This window comes from Tasmannia lanceolata, unplaced genomic scaffold (assembly GCF_043159265.1).
Source record: "Tasmannia lanceolata isolate RefF3 unplaced genomic scaffold, GAP_Taslan_0.1 ptg000011l, whole genome shotgun sequence".
In the NCBI taxonomy this organism is placed as follows: domain Eukaryota; kingdom Viridiplantae; phylum Streptophyta; class Magnoliopsida; order Canellales; family Winteraceae; genus Tasmannia; species Tasmannia lanceolata.
This window is the reverse complement of record NW_027518688.1, coordinates 23238593-23257674: the sequence shown is the minus strand read 5'-3', so window position 1 is coordinate 23257674 and position 19082 is coordinate 23238593. Positions and strand designations below refer to the sequence as shown.

Sequence of the window (19082 nt, the reverse complement as noted above, 5' to 3'; positions counted from 1 at the left end):
TGTGGTGCGGATTCGAGGAGAAAGTTGGGTCAGTTTCGATGGTTCCCTTGCACGAGCTTAAGTTGAATGCGTTCTGTGTTTGAGTGGTGTTAGGGTCGGTACCGAATATACCCTTTTTACCGCTAAACATCCATGGCTTCAATTTTTCAATTTTTTGTGAAGGCCCCGTTTGTTTTGGATTTTGAGAACCGATTGTGAGTCCCTTAGAGTCTTAGATTCACAATCAGTTCCCTCATCGGATGTTCCGAACCCCTCCAATTTCGGGCTGTTTGAAGGCGAGTGAGAAAACAAAGAAACGACAATCTGAATTCATAGCCACAAATTGGAGTATTAGGGTTGTCCAGTGGGGACACTGCATACCTGTAGAGAATTGTTTTGGAATGATTTTTTCCAACAGCGATCATGCTTGCTTGTAGTTACACATTTTCTTTAAGATAGGGGTATTTTGGTTTTTTTTTTTTTAGGTCAGGGTTGCTCCGATTGCAGTGAGTGACGATGGAGCACCCTAGCACCCTTACCGTTGGGCTCGAGTTTTTTCTGGATGTTTTGATACATGCGCTCGTGTATCTTGCCTTTTAGCATTTAATTGTCAAGTAAGTAAAAACCCCTTTACCGCTCTTTAAAAGACAAGAAACATGAGCGTCGTGTATCAAAACATGTTTGCATGTATCAGAATTATTAGAGAATGCAATCAAATTAAGATAAAATATTATGAGATTAAAAGATTTGATTTGATTAGGCTATATTGGGTGGTTGGGTTAGATTAAGCAAGTGAATTAGATTAGCATAGTGTCTTTCCATAAGTATCTTATTCTCTTGCTATATTTATCATTTGAGTGTTCTATATAAACACTCCTTGTGCTTAATGCAAATCATCCAAGATTAATATAATTCTCTCAAATTTTACATGGTGTCAAAGCATAACGATCCTCTGTCCTGAGCACAACAGAGAGTATTTGTCTTCTTCCGGCGGAAGGCCGATGTAGCCATCTGCCTGGCCCAAATCTCTTCGCCTTCTTCCGCGCTCTCTCTCTTAATAGCTCCACTTTGTCAAATCATAAGTCTAGCCTTGTCCCTTTCTTTATAATTCCTAGTTGAATTTCTACCCATGTTTGTGTTGAAATCATTTCCCTTATATATTCATAGATAATACAGGTTGAAACATGCAGACAAAAATATTTACAAAGTGGACAAACAGGCAACCCAGGATAAGGTCTTATTCAAGGTTAGATTATCCCGAAATCAAATATCGTTGAAGGCCAGAAAAATTGTAACTCCAATACAATAGTTATTCCTTGTTTGTGGCACAACTAGCCATTGTAAAATCTATCCCAAAGAAGCATTTTGGGCATGCATGGAAACCATGAAAATTTTTCATGACCAAGGGTGGGAGAAGGAGAGACTTGGGAGGGCATGAAGGAGTAGAGGGTGAGAAGTGGCTAAAAAACAAGGAAAAAGTTCATCAGATTTTGGGTAGAGTTCAGGCCTTTCTTACTTTCTTAGCCTCTCCTCACCACTTGTTTTCTTGGAAGGTCTAAACTATCAAAATTTTCACTTTTAGCCATTAAAGCTCAAAACTATAAAAAACAACCACAGAGGTACTTAAAAGTGATGAGTGTCATTAAAAGAACAAGGGGGTGGGGATATTATTTTGGATGTTGAGAACCGATTGTGAGTCAAAAACTGACTATTGGACTCAAAATTAAAGGTAAATTTGAGTTCAACAACCAGTCCTGCTCACCGTTGATTATCAAAATCCAAAAATAAAATAGAGCCCTAAAATATGAATGAAGAGGGAACAAGAGGTTAAGGCCCTGTTTGTTTTTTATTTTGAGAACTGATTGTGAGTCCAAAACTGATTATTGGATTCAAATTTTACATTTATGCCCTTTTCATTTGAATTTTAGGAATTGATTTTAGTCCAAAACTGATAATTGGACTAAATTTTATTTTTAATTTTAAGTCTAATAAACTGTTTTGGACTCACAATCGGTTATCAAAATCCAAAACAAACAAAGCCCAAGGCCCTATTCGTTTTATATTATTGCAACCAATTGTGGGTCAATAATCCCACAATGGGTTGCAACAATGTTAAGGCCCTATCTGTTTAGGATTATGACAATCAATTATGAGTGCTAAACTGATTATTAGACTCAAATTTAAACATAATTTCGAGTCCAATAAGCAGTTTGGCACTCACAATCAGCTGTCATAATCTTAAATGAAGAGAGCCTAAACGGTACATTGTGAACTGATTGTTAGTCCAAAGCTGATTATTGGGCTCAATTGAATGTAAATTTGAATCCAATAATCGGCTTGGGGCCCACAATCAGTTTCAACAATCTAAAATGAACTGAGCCTAAGTACATTGAGAACCGATTGTGAGTCCAAGGCTGATTATTGGACTCATAATTGAATCTAAATTCGAGTCCTATAACCAGTTTTAGACTCACAACCTTTTCTCAAAATACAAAACAGTCGGTTTGGAGTCCAATGATCACTTTGTGCCCACAATCAGTTGCAACAATCTAAAACGAACGAAGCCTAAGTACATTGAGTCCAATAAACTACTTTGGTCTCACAATCGATTCTCAAAATCCAAAACAAGAGAGGATAATTATCCCAGACAAGACTTTCCTTCTCAGAAGTACTTATACTCACAAACCTACGAAACATTAAACATTCTCAAGTACAATGGACTCATGTTTAGGCTCTTGAAGTTATTAACTAAGCAATATGTTAACTGCATAGCCAGCATACCTACGGGCATACTTAAATGAGAAAGTTAACTGTGCAGAAAAATTAATCAACGAATTGATCTAACCTAACCAAGAGTCTGTAGGGGTAGCTCTCCAGGTCAGAATGTGGGGAGAGGTATCTGTACAAAATATATACGATTGTCTTGTTAAAAAGCAGATGTTCATAAGCATTTCAAGTGATTCAAAAATAGATATTAGAAATTACTTAGACCCTAGAAGAGTTAAGAGGCTCAATTGATGAAGAAATTTTTTTATCCCAGTAAAAAAATCTAGAAATTTTTTTATCCCATCTTTGATTAGGTGCTTATTTTTACCCCCATTATGGCCCATTGTGATGACCTCATCTTGATCGGGTGATCTTAGCCACTAGTTCCATCAATCTTTGTTAAGGTTTGTGGCAAGAAAAATCAAACAATTGTTTTTTGTAGGCAGTCTAAAACCCACCCCAAAATAGAATGATAAAACTACCATTTTTTTAGGAAATTGATATATGCACTGTAATATTTTGATATGTTATGGTCCTGAGTGGGGCCAGCCTAGGTAGGTCCGACCCAGCCTGGTATGGTACAGGTTTAAAGAGCCTTGCCTAATGTGCTCCATAAGCTCGGGAGCTTTTGGCGTATTGGTTGGTTTGAAAAGAGTGTAAAAGAGTGTTCATGATCAAGCTGATGTAAGTTGTTCTAACAACGTTTCTTGGATTTTAAGTAGGGATTTTTCCTGATTAGTCCCTACATGGTAAAATAATTGCTTATTAGTCCCTAAGAAAAGCATATTATCTTAGTAGTCTTACTTTTAGAAAATATTTGCTAAAAGGTCCCTACAACTCACCTGCGTGTATTTTCTCTGTTAAAAATTCTAATATGACAAATTTACCCCCAACCCATTTAATCGGTTTTAGCATTTTTGATTTCCCTTCCATTATTTTCAGAAAAAGCCTAGGAAATAAGCAAAATATTATCTCTTCCATTATTCTCTTCCAAAATCTTTCAAAGTTGTTAATGTTTTAGAAGATAAGACATAAAAAGCTAGGAAATAAGCAAAATATTATCTCTTCCATTAGAGTTATTTTCTTGCAATCCAACCAAGACAGGAATTTCTTGGAAAAGTTAGAAATGAAAAATATTCCTAAAATTTCTTACTTTATCCTTACGCTATTTAATTTATTTAAGAGAGATTTTCAATTTCTTTAATTCCTAAAATGATTTTTTGTTGAAGGATTTTCGAAGAGAATATTGGAAGAGATAATATTTTGCTTATTTCCTAGTTTTTTTCCGAAAATAATTGAAGGGAAATAAAAAAACCCTATAATAGATTAAATTGGTTGGGGGGAAAATTTGCCATATTATAATTTGTAACGGAGAAAATTTACATGGGTGAGTTTTTGTGACCTTTTAGCAAGTATTTTCTAAAAGTAGGACTACTAAGATAATATGCTTTTCGTAGGGACTAATAAGCAATTATTTTACAATCTAGGGACTAATTAGCAAAAATCCCTTTTAAGTATGAAATCCAGGTTTTAGAAATCTATCCCCCATCCTGAGATTTCTAAAATCCGAAAACATGGGATGATCTCCTATTCTCTTGCTTTCGGAATGAAGGGCGAGAAATAAAAAAACTACGGCCGGTCTCCCTTTTCTCTAATTCATAATTTTGATGAGATCCAAGATTCTAAAATCCGCGTATCCAAACCATGGTTTTAAATTTCGACCGAAATTTCTGATTTCGGTGGAGACCGAAACCGAAATTTGCCGAAATTCCGGATTTCGCGAAATACCAATTTTGGTCCGAAATTTTGGAATTTCGAGAAAATGTATATTTTTTTTAAAAAAGAAGAAAGATTACAAAATTTCAGAATTTCGGTTCGACTTCTGTCCGAAATTTCAAAATTTATTAAATATTGTTTTTTAATTATTACCAAATTTTGGACCGAACTTTTGGATTTCGGTGGGGTCCGAAATTGGTACTGAAACCGAAATTTAAAACCTTGATCCAAACGCCCTTAAGGTACATGTAACCATGGTTTTAAATTTCGACCAAAATCGGAAATTTCAGATTTCGATGGAGAAAAAAACCGAAATGGCACATACCCAAAACCTGTCATTATTTCGTACGAAATTCTGAAATTTTGGTCGAAATTTCTTGCGAAATTTTAGGGATTTCGACCAATTTTTTTGATTTTTTAATTATTTTATAATTACCCGAAATTTCAGGGATTTCGATAACGAATAAAATATTCTTTTTACTAGGCCGTCGATTTTGAGCGAAATTTCGACCGAAACTTCAATTTTGGTGGTGTCCGAAACCGAAATTTAAAACCTTGTATGATATGGCAATGTAAACTTTTTTTTTTTACCTAAAAAGAATAAAATAAACCCATAATCTTGACCATGTGATCATTATTTTGCAAATCAAAACTTAAAATGGGAAAAAACCCTAACGATATTTGCACTCCTTTTTTTTTTATATAAGGAAATGATATCTGCGCCAAGTGTTTTGATAAACACTCGTCCCACTTGTTTGTCATGTAGTATTTAAAGAGTTTAAAGGGAGTTTAAAGATCTTTTTGAGAACCTACCGTAGTATAACATCCCTTTAAATACCACACCAAACAAGTGGAGCGTGTGTTTATCAAAACACTTGGGCGCAGAAATCATTTCCCTTTTTTTAATTTTTTATAACAGCACTCCTCATGAAACCCATTTGTACAATGAAAATGACAAAATCGACGGTCATTTCCACTGCTGTCTTTACTTTCAAGACGGGATTCCGTTTTCAAAGTGTTTGCCAGTAATAAAGAATAGAGTGGCACTATTAAAACGAGGGAGGGTGCAAACATCATTTCCCGTTCCTGAAAAAAAAAAACGAAAAATTATAAAAACAGAGGCGGGGCGGCGTTAGGGTTTTCATTTGAAGTCTCCTTTCCATCTTTTCTTCTTCTTTGGTTTTTTCAAAGTTCGAAAGCTTCGGAGGATTTACAGAAGATTATTCGAAGTTCATTCACCATGTACGGATCTAGAGGGTAAGTTTACCAAATCTGTGAAAATTTTCTTATATCTCTCTGTTTGATTCCATCCAGTTCCTATCGGCTATCTATGAGTCTCTAGGGCTTTCTCTTTTTTATTACCATGTTTTAGCTCTGATATAAACCTTGATGTAGTTTAATGTAATGATAAGAAAATTTTCTTTGTAATTTTTTGCTTGTTTTGTGTGTTTATTCATTAGATTATCTGAGATGTAAAAATTAGGGTTAGGGTTTTGAGGTGAGAGGGGGGTGCATGGATTCAATGAATTCATTTATTCTCACCGTTTCATAGATTAACTAGGTATTTAGGGGCTGTTTGGATATCAACATTTTAAAATCTTGGATTTCCTCAAAATCCTGGATGGGAGACGAGAGGAGGAGAACATATTGTCGTTTTCTGTTTTCTCGCCCTCGTTTCATCGAGCAAGAGAGTCGGAGTTTGTCCCGTGTGAGGAGGAGGAGGAGGAGGAGGAGGAGGAGGCTGTTTATATGGGGGAGAGATTTCTAAAACCTGGATTCCTTACTTAAATTCCAGGATAATGGGTTGTAAAATCCAGAATTGTATCAAACTAAATCCTGGATTCTAAAATCCACGTATCCAAACAGCCCCTTAGAGTCTGTGTTTAAGGTCTGAGATGGTTCCTTATGACTCTCTGGTATATTTTAAGTTGCTATGGGTTTATTTTGCTTTCGATTGCTCATGTTCGACTGTTGGGTTTAGGTTATTAGGTGTTTAGAGTCTTTAGGCATTGTTTCCGGTGTAGAAAAATTCCAAAAAATTCCAAAAAACAAAAAATCCAATCCGGCAAGGGGATGTTTGGATCTTGAAGAAGAAGAAAAACACCTTGATTTACAAGGTAATTAGTTGCAGAAGATAGGGAACACTTCAAATCAAAGCCTCCAAATCTCTCAAGTGAGATTGTCTTCATGCAAATCACTAAAACCCTAGGCTTTATATGTGTTAGCCCTAATACAAGTAATTAACTAATATACCCCTACTAAAAAAAGACCACTAATGGACAAAAACTACAAAAACAACAAACAAAGATACTGAAATGCTAGAAGAGAAGTAAACTACTACTCTAAGGAGATGTGTGGGCTGATATGAGATGCCACAAGGATGCTCCTACATCACCATGCCTCCAGCTTGAGGATTCTAGTGACGACATTACCTCGACAGGATCAATTCACGATTGGAGAACCTCATCTTACACTTTGGAGACTCGTCAAAGCCTTTCCTCATTGTTTTGACACCTCCTAAAGTTTAACTCACTCATTGGATGACGGAGACCCTCTGAGGATTTCATTAGAGATACTCAGTTCGTTGGCGGGGATGATTGGGTTCATGGTGTAGATGTAGTACCGATTCAACGACTTCGTGAGGTCATGTTTTAGCACATTTCAGACCTCTACTTGATGGAGTCGAGTTCTTCCTACATGAGAGGAATTTATGTGATACGACCGACTTCAGAGCCTTATGTTTCTTTTAATTATATCAGACATTCTAGATTCTATTTTATTTTTATTTTATCTAGGTTTTTATTTCATTTTTATAGAGATTTTATTATGCTAGACTTGGGGGCTGTTCACATTACTTAGTGACCACACATCGCTACCACTCAAGTAAAAGAAGAAAGTAAATTTCTATTTTTATTAGAATAGTAGATATAGACTGGCTATTTTAATTAGTAATTACTTAATATTTTTAGTAAAATTGGACATAATAAAAATATAAAAGATGGACTTGCTATCTTTAAGTGTGGGCTTACTAAAATAGTAAATACAAACCACTTAAAGGACTTGAAGTGAGAGTTAGGGGAATAGTGAAATAAGGCAGCAACCGACAAGGTTGGTAGTGCAAGAGGAGGGAGGTGGCTGTCGGCTGTTTCCTAGGGCAAAGATGCATGCCAACAGGGGGAAGGAAGAAGTGGTGTAAAGAGAGAGGGATGATGGGGGTTTGACTGCAAGAATGGTCCAGGATTGTTGGCTGACATCAGACAGGGATGGGACAATCAGGGGAAAAGAGGAGTATAATGGAAAGAAAGGCAGAACGAAAGAAAGAAGAGAATGAGAAGAAAGGAAGGAAAGGCAAGGAAAGAGAAGGTATGCCAAAGTAGAGGAGAGGGGAGAGGGGAGAGAGGAGAAGGAAGATGGATATGGAAGGAGGAGAGGTGCTACATGACGACTACAAGGGGTTGCTGCTCCTAAACTTCAATCTACCCCTAGGATTCGCCCTTTTAGGGTTTATAAGGGAGAGTGAGGGTAGCTTTAAGTCCTTTAAGTGGTTCATATTTACTATTTTTTAGTAAGCCCGCACTTACTAATAATACTAAGTCCATCTTTACTAAAAGCAGTTAGTTCGTCGTTACTAAAAATAGTAGTTATGTGGACAGCCCCCACATCTAGGATAGTAAAATGTTCATAAAATGAAATAAAACCTAGCTAAAACAGAAATAAAACCTAATCTAGAATGTCTCGTATAATTGAAAGGAACATATGGCTATCAAGTGTGCCATGTCACATCAGAGATCAAGATGTGAAATAAAAAATCAAGGAATATCGAATAGTAATGGAAACCAACGTTAGGATAGAAGTTGGTAGATAGATGAGGAGAATTGAAAACATTAGGAAAGGGGTGTGGTTATAGGGAATAAAAAAAGAAAAATTGAGAAACTAAATTTGAAAAAGACAAAAAATTACATTAAAAAGACAAAAATCTATAGCATTTGAGAGAGAGAGAGAGAGAGAGAGAGAGAGAGAGAGAGAGAGGGAGAGGGAGAGAGAGTAGGGAAATAGCAATGATGTCAAAAGAATTATGGGAATAAGGGTTACGAAAGGAATCTACCAATGTTTTCTAGGAATACCCCTAGAAAGCATGCACCATGAATCCACATGGAAATAATTTAAGGCTGCAGAAGCTCAAAAGGTTTTATTTCTTCAAATCATTGTGTTTGCAAGCCCATTCAACTATTTTTGTAAAAGAAAAAAAAGCTCCATAATTAAAAGTTATAACCAACTGACTACCTACCACGTATTCTAGTCACTACCTATTCTATTCACGTGGTGTTAGGAATAACAACTTAAAAAATAAACCCGTAAACTGACAATTATATTTTACCCTTCAAAAAATAAGAAAAGATATCTTGACAAATGCCCTAAGAAAATAGTAAAAGAAAACAACAAACTCAACGACACTCCTAGTGGGCCTTTATTTTGTCTTCTTTCTCGATCGATGCTTCACATCAGATTCTCTATGAAAATTAGGTTTCTTTTGAGTTTGGTCACACTCAGATGTAGGTTATGAATTGTATGGATTCAAAGAAAGGATTGTTGGATTCTTGGGGAAGAAGTAGAACTACTCCCACCGAGAGTGATTTAGGGAAAGAAAGACTAATTACATGTGAGTAAAAATTTAGAGTATCACAGTGCCCAAAGCATGCTTCAAGTTACCAAAATATAATATGAAGGTATTACATGGGGTGGAACTTGGGTCTCTTTGGCTTCAGGTTTTGGTAAAAATGGACTGGATTTTACTTGAACTTGATTTGGTTACAAGTAAAGGCTCGACCAATGTGCTCAAAAACCCGAAACCTTTACTTACACCTATTAGGTTTTGAGTCTCCTGTAAAAGTTAGAGAGCCGTTTTATGGACTTTCAGTTAGAACCCTTAAGTTTGGGCCTTTGGGCCTTCCACATGATATTATGGTGACCGCATGAAATCAAATCAATATAGAATGTTTATCTAGAGGACTTGCCATTGTTGCCCATGACATGCATCCAATGTTACCTTCTGGTACGCGGTACGGAAACGGGTATGGGGTATAATGGTTAGCCTGATATGCGATATGATGGGCGCATGCCATACATATTTTTATTCAAAAAGAAAGGTCCAGTTCCAAACCAAAATATATAAAATTTGAAGATCTTAAAATATCACTAAATGAAGTACCACCATATATTGCATACTCAATCCTAAAAGAAAGCAAACAGAAAACCACTACTCAGTTTTGAAATAAAAACAAAATGGTCAAAATAATAAGCTAGTGTGCAACTGTCTGTCCTTCAAAGTGTTCTCTCTTGCAAAGCTAGATATGCGAGTTTGATATAGTATGAGACGACGAGGTCGCCATTTTTAGAGATCTGGATTGCTAAAGTACCACGTTTGGGGTCGTGCGACCCAGATCACAGGAAGATAGGGGGTAGCGACCCCGGTAACATTGATTAACTCTAATATTGTGATGAAAACCATTGGATGAATGACCTATAAAGCAGGCTAATTCAAAGAATCGGATGGTTAAGATGTTTTGGCTAATCAAATGTTAAAAAAAAGAAAGGGCCATTAAAAAAAATATTGCAAAAATAGTAAAAATATGACAAGGATTGAATGAACCATGAGTCATAGAATCCGATGACATGTATTGACAAGTATTTTACAATTTCTATGTCTATAGCAAATTTTGTACCACAATGACACTATTTTACACCTGTTTTCTTCGCCCACCATTCTTTTGCTGTTCTCATATTTTGACATCCTTTTCTATTTGTTTTTTTTTTACCCAGATGTGTTTAATCTGTGTTACCTGATTTCGGTTCCCACAACTGTATTGCGAACCAGTTTGGCACAACCCAGTTTGCAGCACGGTTTGCACTAATACGGTGAGAACCATCGATTTCTAAACTGTTGCATACACGAATCAGTTTGCTACATCAGTCTATATTAGTACCACAAATATGACGACTTACGAATGAAAAATATGCGAACCTAATTGCAAAACAATCGATCAAATACATAAAGAAATTTCCCTTTAAAAAAAATATAGAAAGAAAACCAGTCGAAATTGAAATCTCGTTATATGTTCAATGCTTCAATAATCAAGTCGCCATTCTTTCCATATTGTTTCGATTTCGAACCATTTTTTATTAGGTTCAAAATTTTTCCATTCATCAGATTCTGTAACTCAGGATTCATTCCTCATCACATACTACGAACCATAGTTATCAATTCCGTTCCGTTCCGGCTGGAATTCCGGTTCTGGCTCAGAATCCGGAACGGTTTGGGCATATTTTCCTTTCCGGCCGGAATTCCGGTCTATTCCGGCAGAATGCCCTGTTTCGCCCAGAATCGACTGAAAATGCACAAATTTTTTGAAAAAAATATGACAATGCCATTATAGCCGTTGGGATTGTTTTTTGACCCTTTTACCCTCATTTTATGGCCGTTGGAATGCACTGGAATGATAGAAATCCCACCGAAATTTCCAGAAAGGGGATTTGTGTGACCGAAAAGTTTCGACCAGAATGCACCGGAATCACCGAAATCCCACCTGAATTCCGTTTCGGTGGCCAAAACGGAATGGCCACCGGAACGGAATTTACAACTAAGCTACGAACTAAATTGACATGGTAATTTAAAACATTTTATGACTTAGAAGGTGTTATGAAATGTTCCCTTGGACAAAAGAGTCTCAAAGTCGGCTTTTCACTGCAGAGGGGGGAAAGGGAGGTAACCCTATATTTATTGTTCCTATGATGCACCTGGAATTCAGTTGGCAAAAAATCGATTGGATGGATAAGATTGTCTAATCACTGGGTAGCTGCTCATCAACATCGGGCCATATATTATGTCCACTACTTCACTTATAATCACCACGTAATTTTTGACATTATAGGAGACTCTCCATTTTAAGTGGCCTTGAGATTATACAGTGCCACTCACTACTTAAGAGGCTCCATCCCTAAATCCAACAGGGGTATTACAGTCCTTTTCTAAGTGCACTTTTTATTTAAAAAGTGTTGACAAAGGAGTTTCTGGTACTCTCTCTCTCTCCCCTATGGCTTTGAAAGCTTTCCCCTGGGAAAAAAGGTTTCACACAACTTTCTCTTTCTCAGTTGGGTAGAATTTGGGGAAGTTGTTTAGGTTTGTTCTTCAAGAGTTTTGACCATTGATCCATTTATCTCATATTTTTCTTATTGATATGAAAAAATTTGAGTTGGGTTTCTTTGGAGTACCTTTTTAAATTCTTTTTGGGCATTTATCATCTTCCTTTTTCTTCTTTCGGTGAGTTTGGTTTTTTTTTTTTTTTTTGGGCACTTTTTATTACAGTCCTTTTCTAAGTGCACTTTTTATTTAAAAAGTGTTGACAAAGGAGTTTCTGGTACTCTCTCTCTCTCCCCTATGGCTTTGAAAGCTTTCCCCTGGGAAAAACGGTTTCACACAACTTTCTCTTTCTCAGTTGGGTAGAATTTGGGGAAGTTGTTTAGGTTTGTTCTTCAAGAGTTTTGACCATTGATCCATTTATCTCATATTTTTCTTATTGATATGAAAAAATTTGAGTTGGGTTTCTTTGGAGTACCTTTTTAAATTCTTTTTGGGCATTTATCATCTTCCTTTTTCTTCTTTCGGTGAGTTTGGTTTTTTTTTTTTTTTTTTGGATGTGTAATTTTGTTTGGTTCTATCATTCTATATTTTCTTCTTCGTTTTTTTCCGAGTCGGGATTTTCTTGGTTTCTTTCCCTTTCTTTCTTTTTCCTATTCATGAGTTTTCTTTTGGATTTTGTTTCCCTTACTTATCTTTTTCATGAGTTTTCTTTTGGATTTTGTTTCCCTTACTCTCTTAACTTTTCTCTATTTATGTTGTATTTTTCATCTTGGGTTCTGGGTTTTCTACAAAGTTTGTGCATATGATGGCTTACACTTGATCTCTGAACTTAAGGTAAGTATCTGTTGACAAGTTCCTTGCTGATGCCATAGTCTGTGTTTTTTTATCAAAGTTAAAGATGAATATAATCTTGTGGATCCTTACTGTACAAGTGGCACCACCTTGTTCTGTATGACTTTCTAGGTGTGGTGGGTCCTACATAGATTGGCCATGGCCTAAAGTCTATCTTATCTGGCCATGGTAACCGGGTACTTCTTTGGCCACTGAATGTGGGCTATTGCATCTATTTTATTTCTGAAGGCATAATTGGGATGTCCAATCAGCTTGATTTTTTTTTTGTGTGGAATGGTAATCAGCTTGATTTTATTGAGCAATAAGAAGTCCAAGGTTAAGCCTACATTGTTGACACTTCCATATTTAGCAAGGTGTCTTCACGATTGAGTGAATTCATGGAGGTGAAGTGATTGACGGAGTGGCTGGTGGTTGCTCTAGAGAATGCTTCTTTAGGAAATTGAGTTGAATGGTCCTAGCCCCTTGGCCATTCAGATTTCTAAGTGATTGTACTAGGGGCTTTTAAATGAAGATTGACATGGTGTGTGCATTTCTATTATTAAATGTTTGGTACTCGATGCAATGTTTCAAAACATAGAGATAGGCTAAAACACGACTAAAACAAATCCTAGTCGACGTGGCGCGGCCAAGTCCTTGGCTGACACGCCCAGTACTCTGGAGGGTCAAAGGAGTTTTTATGGATTTGGTAAGGCAAAAGGCAGACTTGAACAAGAACTCGGCCAAGGTAAAAGGGAGTCGACTCAGGCGAGTTGCCGATTGATGCGGGGAGTTTTGAAACAGTGAATTGAAGTAAAAGTTGGTTCTGGTTGGGTTGAGCTTTTGCTAAAAATTGGACTCTCCTGAATGGGACCTTGTTACAAGGCTTGAACTTGAATGCCCAAAATTACCACGTTGCAAACCTTGGTAGAGTGTTCTCATAGGTTGCCCCTGAATGTACAGTCCAAATTGCAATTCTAATGCAAGACTGACAAAAGATCATGCATCCCAAATACAATATTGTTTTCTTGGTTGAGTTCAAACTTTCATGGTTTGGTAAGGTTTATATACTCATTGGACCTTTTCAACTGACCATAACAATCCTTCCATCGCTATGGTATCAAAATTTTGTTAACTTGTCTGCCCATTGAAGTGCCTAACAGTATATGTATTATGGATACGTTTCTCTAAACTGAGTTCACAATCAACTGTAACTGACCAATCCATTAATATCTGTCCCAATCCATTAATTTCTGTCCCTTTCGAATATTGGTTGTTCAGTTGCTATGATTATTCGTGATTTTATGCCGGTAGCTTTATTTCATACTGCTTTTGTTATTCTCGAATTTTTTTTTGGGGTGATGCTTTCTTCCCATTATCATTTCTTGTTTTCATTGGTTTAAGCTTTTTATAATCTATTGTACAACAGCAGCCATTGCTTGAATATGTCATATTTTTTTCTTTAAATGTTTGGTTTATAGGTGCGATTTACCTGTTTCACTATGTTAATCACTTGCGTTTAGTTGCAAATCTGTGGTGTTTTTAGTTGTTAGTTTACTATTTTTTTTTCTGGTTTTATCTGGTACTTTCTTTGGAGGATTTCTCAAGTATGAGAAATGATTGAAAATAGTTAGGATAGAAAACTAGGTCAGGAAATGGTGGGTTGGATCTGTTTATTAACAGGGTTGAGTGTGGGGGGTGTTTTTTATTTCTATCTTGGGTTGAATAAATTGAAGGGCAATGTTGGGAAGCGGGGGGGTTTCGGACGGGTACGAGGTCGGCTCAAAGAGACAGCGAATGATAGAATCGAATCCGTATTTCGCAGTGGGTGGTGGCAGCAGTTTCCAGCCTTACAACTACGGTGGATTACCTTCCTTTCCCGTGGTCCGTCTAAGAGGCCTTCCATTCAACTGTAGCGAGCTCGATATCTTCAAGTTCTTTGCCGGGTTGGATGTAATTGACGTTGTACTGGTCAACAAGAATGGGCGGTTTTCGGGAGAGGCAGTTGTTGTATTTGCGTCATCAATGCAGGCTGAATTTGCACTCCAGAGAGACAGGCAGAACATGGGACGGAGGTAATGTGAAACAACCACTCCAAAAGTGTTTTTTATTTGTTGATATGGGAAAAAAATCACTCCCAAAGCTTAAGCTGTTGGAAATGGCATTATTTAATCTTTTATACTTAAAACTCCCGCTCACATGTGGCCCCACATTTTAGGGTTGGCCTACACATGGCACATGTGGATAATACACATGGATTTTAATACCAAGGAGTTTTGAATTTTGAACCGAGAACCTGTAGCTCTGATACCATGTGAAACAACCAATTACTCCAAAAGCTTAAGCCGTTGGAGATGGCGTTATTTAATCTGTTATACTTTAACAGGTACGTGGAGGTCTTTAGGTGCAAAAAGCAGGATTATTACCAGGCCATTGCTGCCGAGGTGAACGAAACTTATGACAGTGAAGTCTACAGTCCCCCTCCAATTCACTCGAAGAAATCCCATAACAAAGACAAAGACAAAGAGCAAATGGATTACACTGAATTCCTCAAGCTCCGTGGTCTTCCTTTCTCAGTGACCAAGTCTGAGATAATGGAGTTCTTTGAAGAGTTTGAGCTGAGTGAGGACAACATTCACATTGGATATCGCTCTGACGGGAGGGCCACTGGGGAAGCTTTTGTGGAATTTGCTTCTGATGAGGATGCGAAGAAGGCCATGTCCAAGGATAAGATGATGATAGGTTCGAGGTACGTGGAGCTCTTCCCTTCTACGCCAGATGAAGCTAGGCACGCAGAGTCGAGGTCGAGGAGATGATCTGTCTGAGGATCATTTTATGCTTCCACCTTGCTGTAAGATTTTCTTACTGGATATGTTTAGTAGAGGCAGCCATGATTTTCTTACTGGCTAAGTTTTAACACCTTTGATATATTATTTCTGTTATGGTAGTTGTTTCTTTTTGTTTGTTTTTTGTTCATTCCTAGAACTTCTGCTTGTTTATTAGAATGGGATTTTGTAGCTTGGCATCGTCTGTCTGATATATTGCTCAATAGAGAACTGTTATCCTCATCTATTTCGAAAAAAATGGGGATATGGGTTGGTTCTAGAGAACTGGAAACAGTATTCATCTTTTTTTATATTGGGAAATGATATCACCACCACCGTATTTTGATGACGGCACTCCTCACTTTATTAATAAGTACAGTATGACCCGCACCATAGGATGATACAAACCGTCCATTAGATGGGCCACAGTCTACATAGGTTGTGCTCCAAAAATCATTTTCATAGGTTGATCCTAACCCTCCAATCTATAGCGGGGCTGAATACCAGAGGGTTAATCCTAACCCTCTATAGATTGGAGGGTGAGGATAAACCTATGGAAATGATTTTTGGGGCACAACCTATTTAGGCTGTGGCCCATCTAATGGACGGTTTGGATCATCCTATGGTGCGGGCCATACCGGTGATATCATTACCCTTTATATTTTCTCATTTTGTAAGATAAAATAAAATAAAATCAAGGCTGTAGTTTTTACTTTTCTAATTTGAGACCAATGTTGGGACTAACGAAAGATCTGGTCAAAGCCAACTGGTTTAGGTAAATATCTAATGCGTTCCGACTCCCGGAAAAATACTCACCCCTTTTCTTCCTCAGGTCAACAATAGTCATAATAAATACACTAGAGGGGTGGCCCCGGGAAGAAAAAATAGGTGGAATATGTCACTTAAGAGAAATTAATTGGAAATCCCATAGTGTTAAACTTTGATCCCAATTTGATGAGAATTAAAGGTGGAGAGTTCCCATGATGAGAACAAACATGGTTTAGATGAATCCTAAGAATAAACAGTGGGTCCCACATAAACTTGTTTAGAATCAGGACCGTTAATTTATTCCCATAGTCCTGATCCATAACAAAAACCAACGGTTTAGATTCTCTCAGTATGTATCAAGAGGCTAAGATCATCCGTTCAAGGTTGGGCAAACAACATGATGGTATCCATGTGTTGGGCCCAGAAAGTTGTTATTTGTTTCCTTAGCAGTTTTCTTGTTAATTACATGCTTATTGATCGCTCACAAGTTGTTATTGAACGCTCACAAGCTGTTATTGAACGCTCATTTTAAAATAGACCTCCATAGGGACGTTCTTTCTGTTATCATTCATAAGATGATCCATTTCTTGCCGCATTGAATCTCTAGTTCTCAAAAACATTCAATTCAAGAGATGGAGTACTTGGTCACATTCCATCATGCTTGTTCAATGTCTTGAATGGAGATTCAGCAGTTCAAATCATCTGAAAGATTCAAATTCAGTACGAATAAGGGTGTGATCATACCAGCAGCACAAAGGCACTATACTATCAAGACTCTGAAGTTGAGCGTGCTTGCGCGAGAGTAGTACTAGGAAGTTGAGAGTGCGTGGGCGAGGGTAGTACTTGGATGGGTGACCTCCTCGGAAGTACCCCTCTTTCTTCTCTTCTTTCAAAATAATAATAATAAAAAAATCAGTAAGAATGCAGTGAACCCAATGGGGATTACAGCCAAGGCACAATTTAACACCGGTCCTCGTCATAGAAAAACAACCAGGAACACTGAGGAAAATTCGAGCTCTATCTGTATTATTTTTAGTTCCAAAAAACAAAGGACACTGAGGAAAGGCCATCAACAGATGCGAATTCTAAGGAGAGATTTGGATTATCTGAAGATAATGAGGATGGTGTCAAGGATGAGAAAAGAGGATTTGTCATGGAGCAAGGAAGAGATAGAAGCAGTTTCTTCTCTTTTCGAAGGAAGAATTCCTCAGAAAAAATGGGAAATTGTCAAGAGAGCCTCTGTCAATGTCTAACAAAATTTGACATTTGTGGTTTTCTACACTGAAAAGGCATGTTAGATCAGCTTTGCCAATTGAACTCTTGCCAAGTTCACCACTCTGTAAGCAGGTGTACAAGAATCCAGATTTCTTCATTGGTCTAGCTAAAGATAAGAAGCCTTCCTTTGGAGACGGATGCGTCCGAGGTTCCTGATAAGTGGCTTAGAATCCACTGAAAAGGATCCCTGTGTCGCTAACTATCCGAGAATTGGATGCGTCCAAGGTTCCTTCTGTTGGGCTCAGAAACACCCACAGTTCTTTCCAGATGAGAGAATCATTGGTTCCACAGTTGGAATCTTAGAAAAGACCCGAAGATTGAAAAAGCCATTTGATATGGAAAAACTCACGAGCTCTACCAGCCGCAACATAATTGAAGCAATGGCGAGAGGATTTATAAAGCTAGAAGTTTCAATCTTGATCGAAAGCTTCCCTTGGTCGATAAATAAACTCTGGATCCAAGCATCCATGGGAAGCTGATATTGGAGCTCTGTAGAAACCCAGACAAACACAAGCTTGTGTTGGCTTTGTTGGATGAGCTTGGGGAGAGAGGATCTGAATCTGAAACAGTAGGACTGTGCTGCTATCATGGAAATCTGTACAAGGCCTCGGAAATTTGAAGCCGTGGAGAATCTCTTTAACTAGTTTAAGGAATCTGGACAGAACCCAAGTGTAGCTACTGTGAGAAGAAGTTCAGAGACTCATTGGGTTTTTTCGAGGAAATAAAGGTTATCAAATTTTCTTTTCTATCTTTAAGCTGATCGGGTTGTAATAAGCCCTTGAGTCTCTGAAGGGGTGTCAGATCATATAAAGTTTTATGATACTTCAGGGAGGTTAACCAAGGTTAAAAAGAACTGCAAGGAAGTTGAAATGGCAGGATTTAAGTTGGATAAAGAGATGGTCTCTGATGTTACAGACAGAAGTAGAAGTTGGGTCAGTCTTTTAAGTTCTGTTATACGTTCTCTTCCCATTTTTAAATTATCAGTACAATGAGAAGTATTCAATGTTTTTGTTTGGTTTTGATAAATTGCAATATTAGAGCTTCTGGTGATGCTTACATTTACTGTTCAGAGCTTTGCTCGAGATCAGCTGTACCTCTAGCATCTTCTGCTAGGTATCAGTCACCAAATACACAACGTATCTTAGACCTTTCAACTAAATCATTTACATGATCATTTTCAAGCTCAGTTGCCAGAGGACATGTCCAAAATTATTCATGAACAATCTAAATTGGTCATCATTGATTCTTTGACATATCAACTACTTGATCTCCGTTGTTCATTTCTAGATAAGAGCTAAGGCTTGCTATAAGAATTTATCTTGTAATTTTGTTTTACTTCAATATACAATCATATTTTGATAACTTTTGGGCGATGATATTTTCACCCCCTGCATTACGCCTGCGCTCCCCTTATAAGGTGATTTGACGTCAAAACGCGTTAAAGTTGCACACTGTTCACATCAAATCACCTTGTAAAGGGAGCGCATGCGTAACGCGGGGGGTGAAAATATCATCTCCCAATATATAATATAATAAAAGATAAAAGCGTTCCTCTACTGCAGCGCAAGGAGCTTAACTGCGCTTTAGTGGTTTATAAAGCCTCCCATTGGTTCGTATAGCGGGTCCCCCTTTGAAACGTATAGCAGGTCCACAAGAAAGGAACCAATGGGAGGCTTTATAAACCACTAAAGCGCAGTTAAGCTGCTTGCGCTGCAGCGCAGGAACAC

The 19082-nt window shown here is 37.5% G+C and overlaps 1 protein-coding gene, 1 non-coding gene and 1 pseudogene across 4 annotated transcripts; all 3 read left to right on the top strand.

Annotated features, from left to right (window-relative positions):
* Positions 1–5604: 5604 nt before the first annotated feature.
* On the top strand, positions 5605–15504 carry LOC143886690 (RNA-binding (RRM/RBD/RNP motifs) family protein). 3 transcript variants are annotated; one of them, XM_077390757.1, is made up of 4 exons: positions 5634–5778; positions 10342–10437; positions 14224–14562; positions 14874–15504. In XM_077390757.1, the coding sequence occupies exons 3-4, from the start codon at positions 14228–14230 to the stop codon at positions 15301–15303; spliced, it is 765 nt and encodes a 254-aa protein (XP_077246872.1). In that variant the 5' UTR covers positions 5634–5778; positions 10342–10437; positions 14224–14227; the 3' UTR covers positions 15304–15504. The 3 variants fall into 3 exon arrangements, with proteins under 3 accessions (XP_077246871.1, XP_077246872.1, XP_077246873.1); XM_077390756.1 differs by lacking the exon at positions 10342–10437 and having other exon boundaries at positions 5605–5778; XM_077390758.1 differs by lacking the exon at positions 10342–10437 and having other exon boundaries at positions 5635–5778; positions 14313–14562.
* On the top strand, positions 12467–12527 carry LOC143886977 (small nucleolar RNA snoR101). Its single transcript, XR_013253964.1, has one exon. It is a non-coding gene; the product is annotated as a small nucleolar RNA snoR101 (small nucleolar RNA).
* Positions 15505–17015: 1511 nt separating the features above from the next.
* LOC143886058 (pentatricopeptide repeat-containing protein At2g01860-like) lies at positions 17016–18080 on the top strand (annotated as a pseudogene).
* Positions 18081–19082: the final 1002 nt, after the last annotated feature.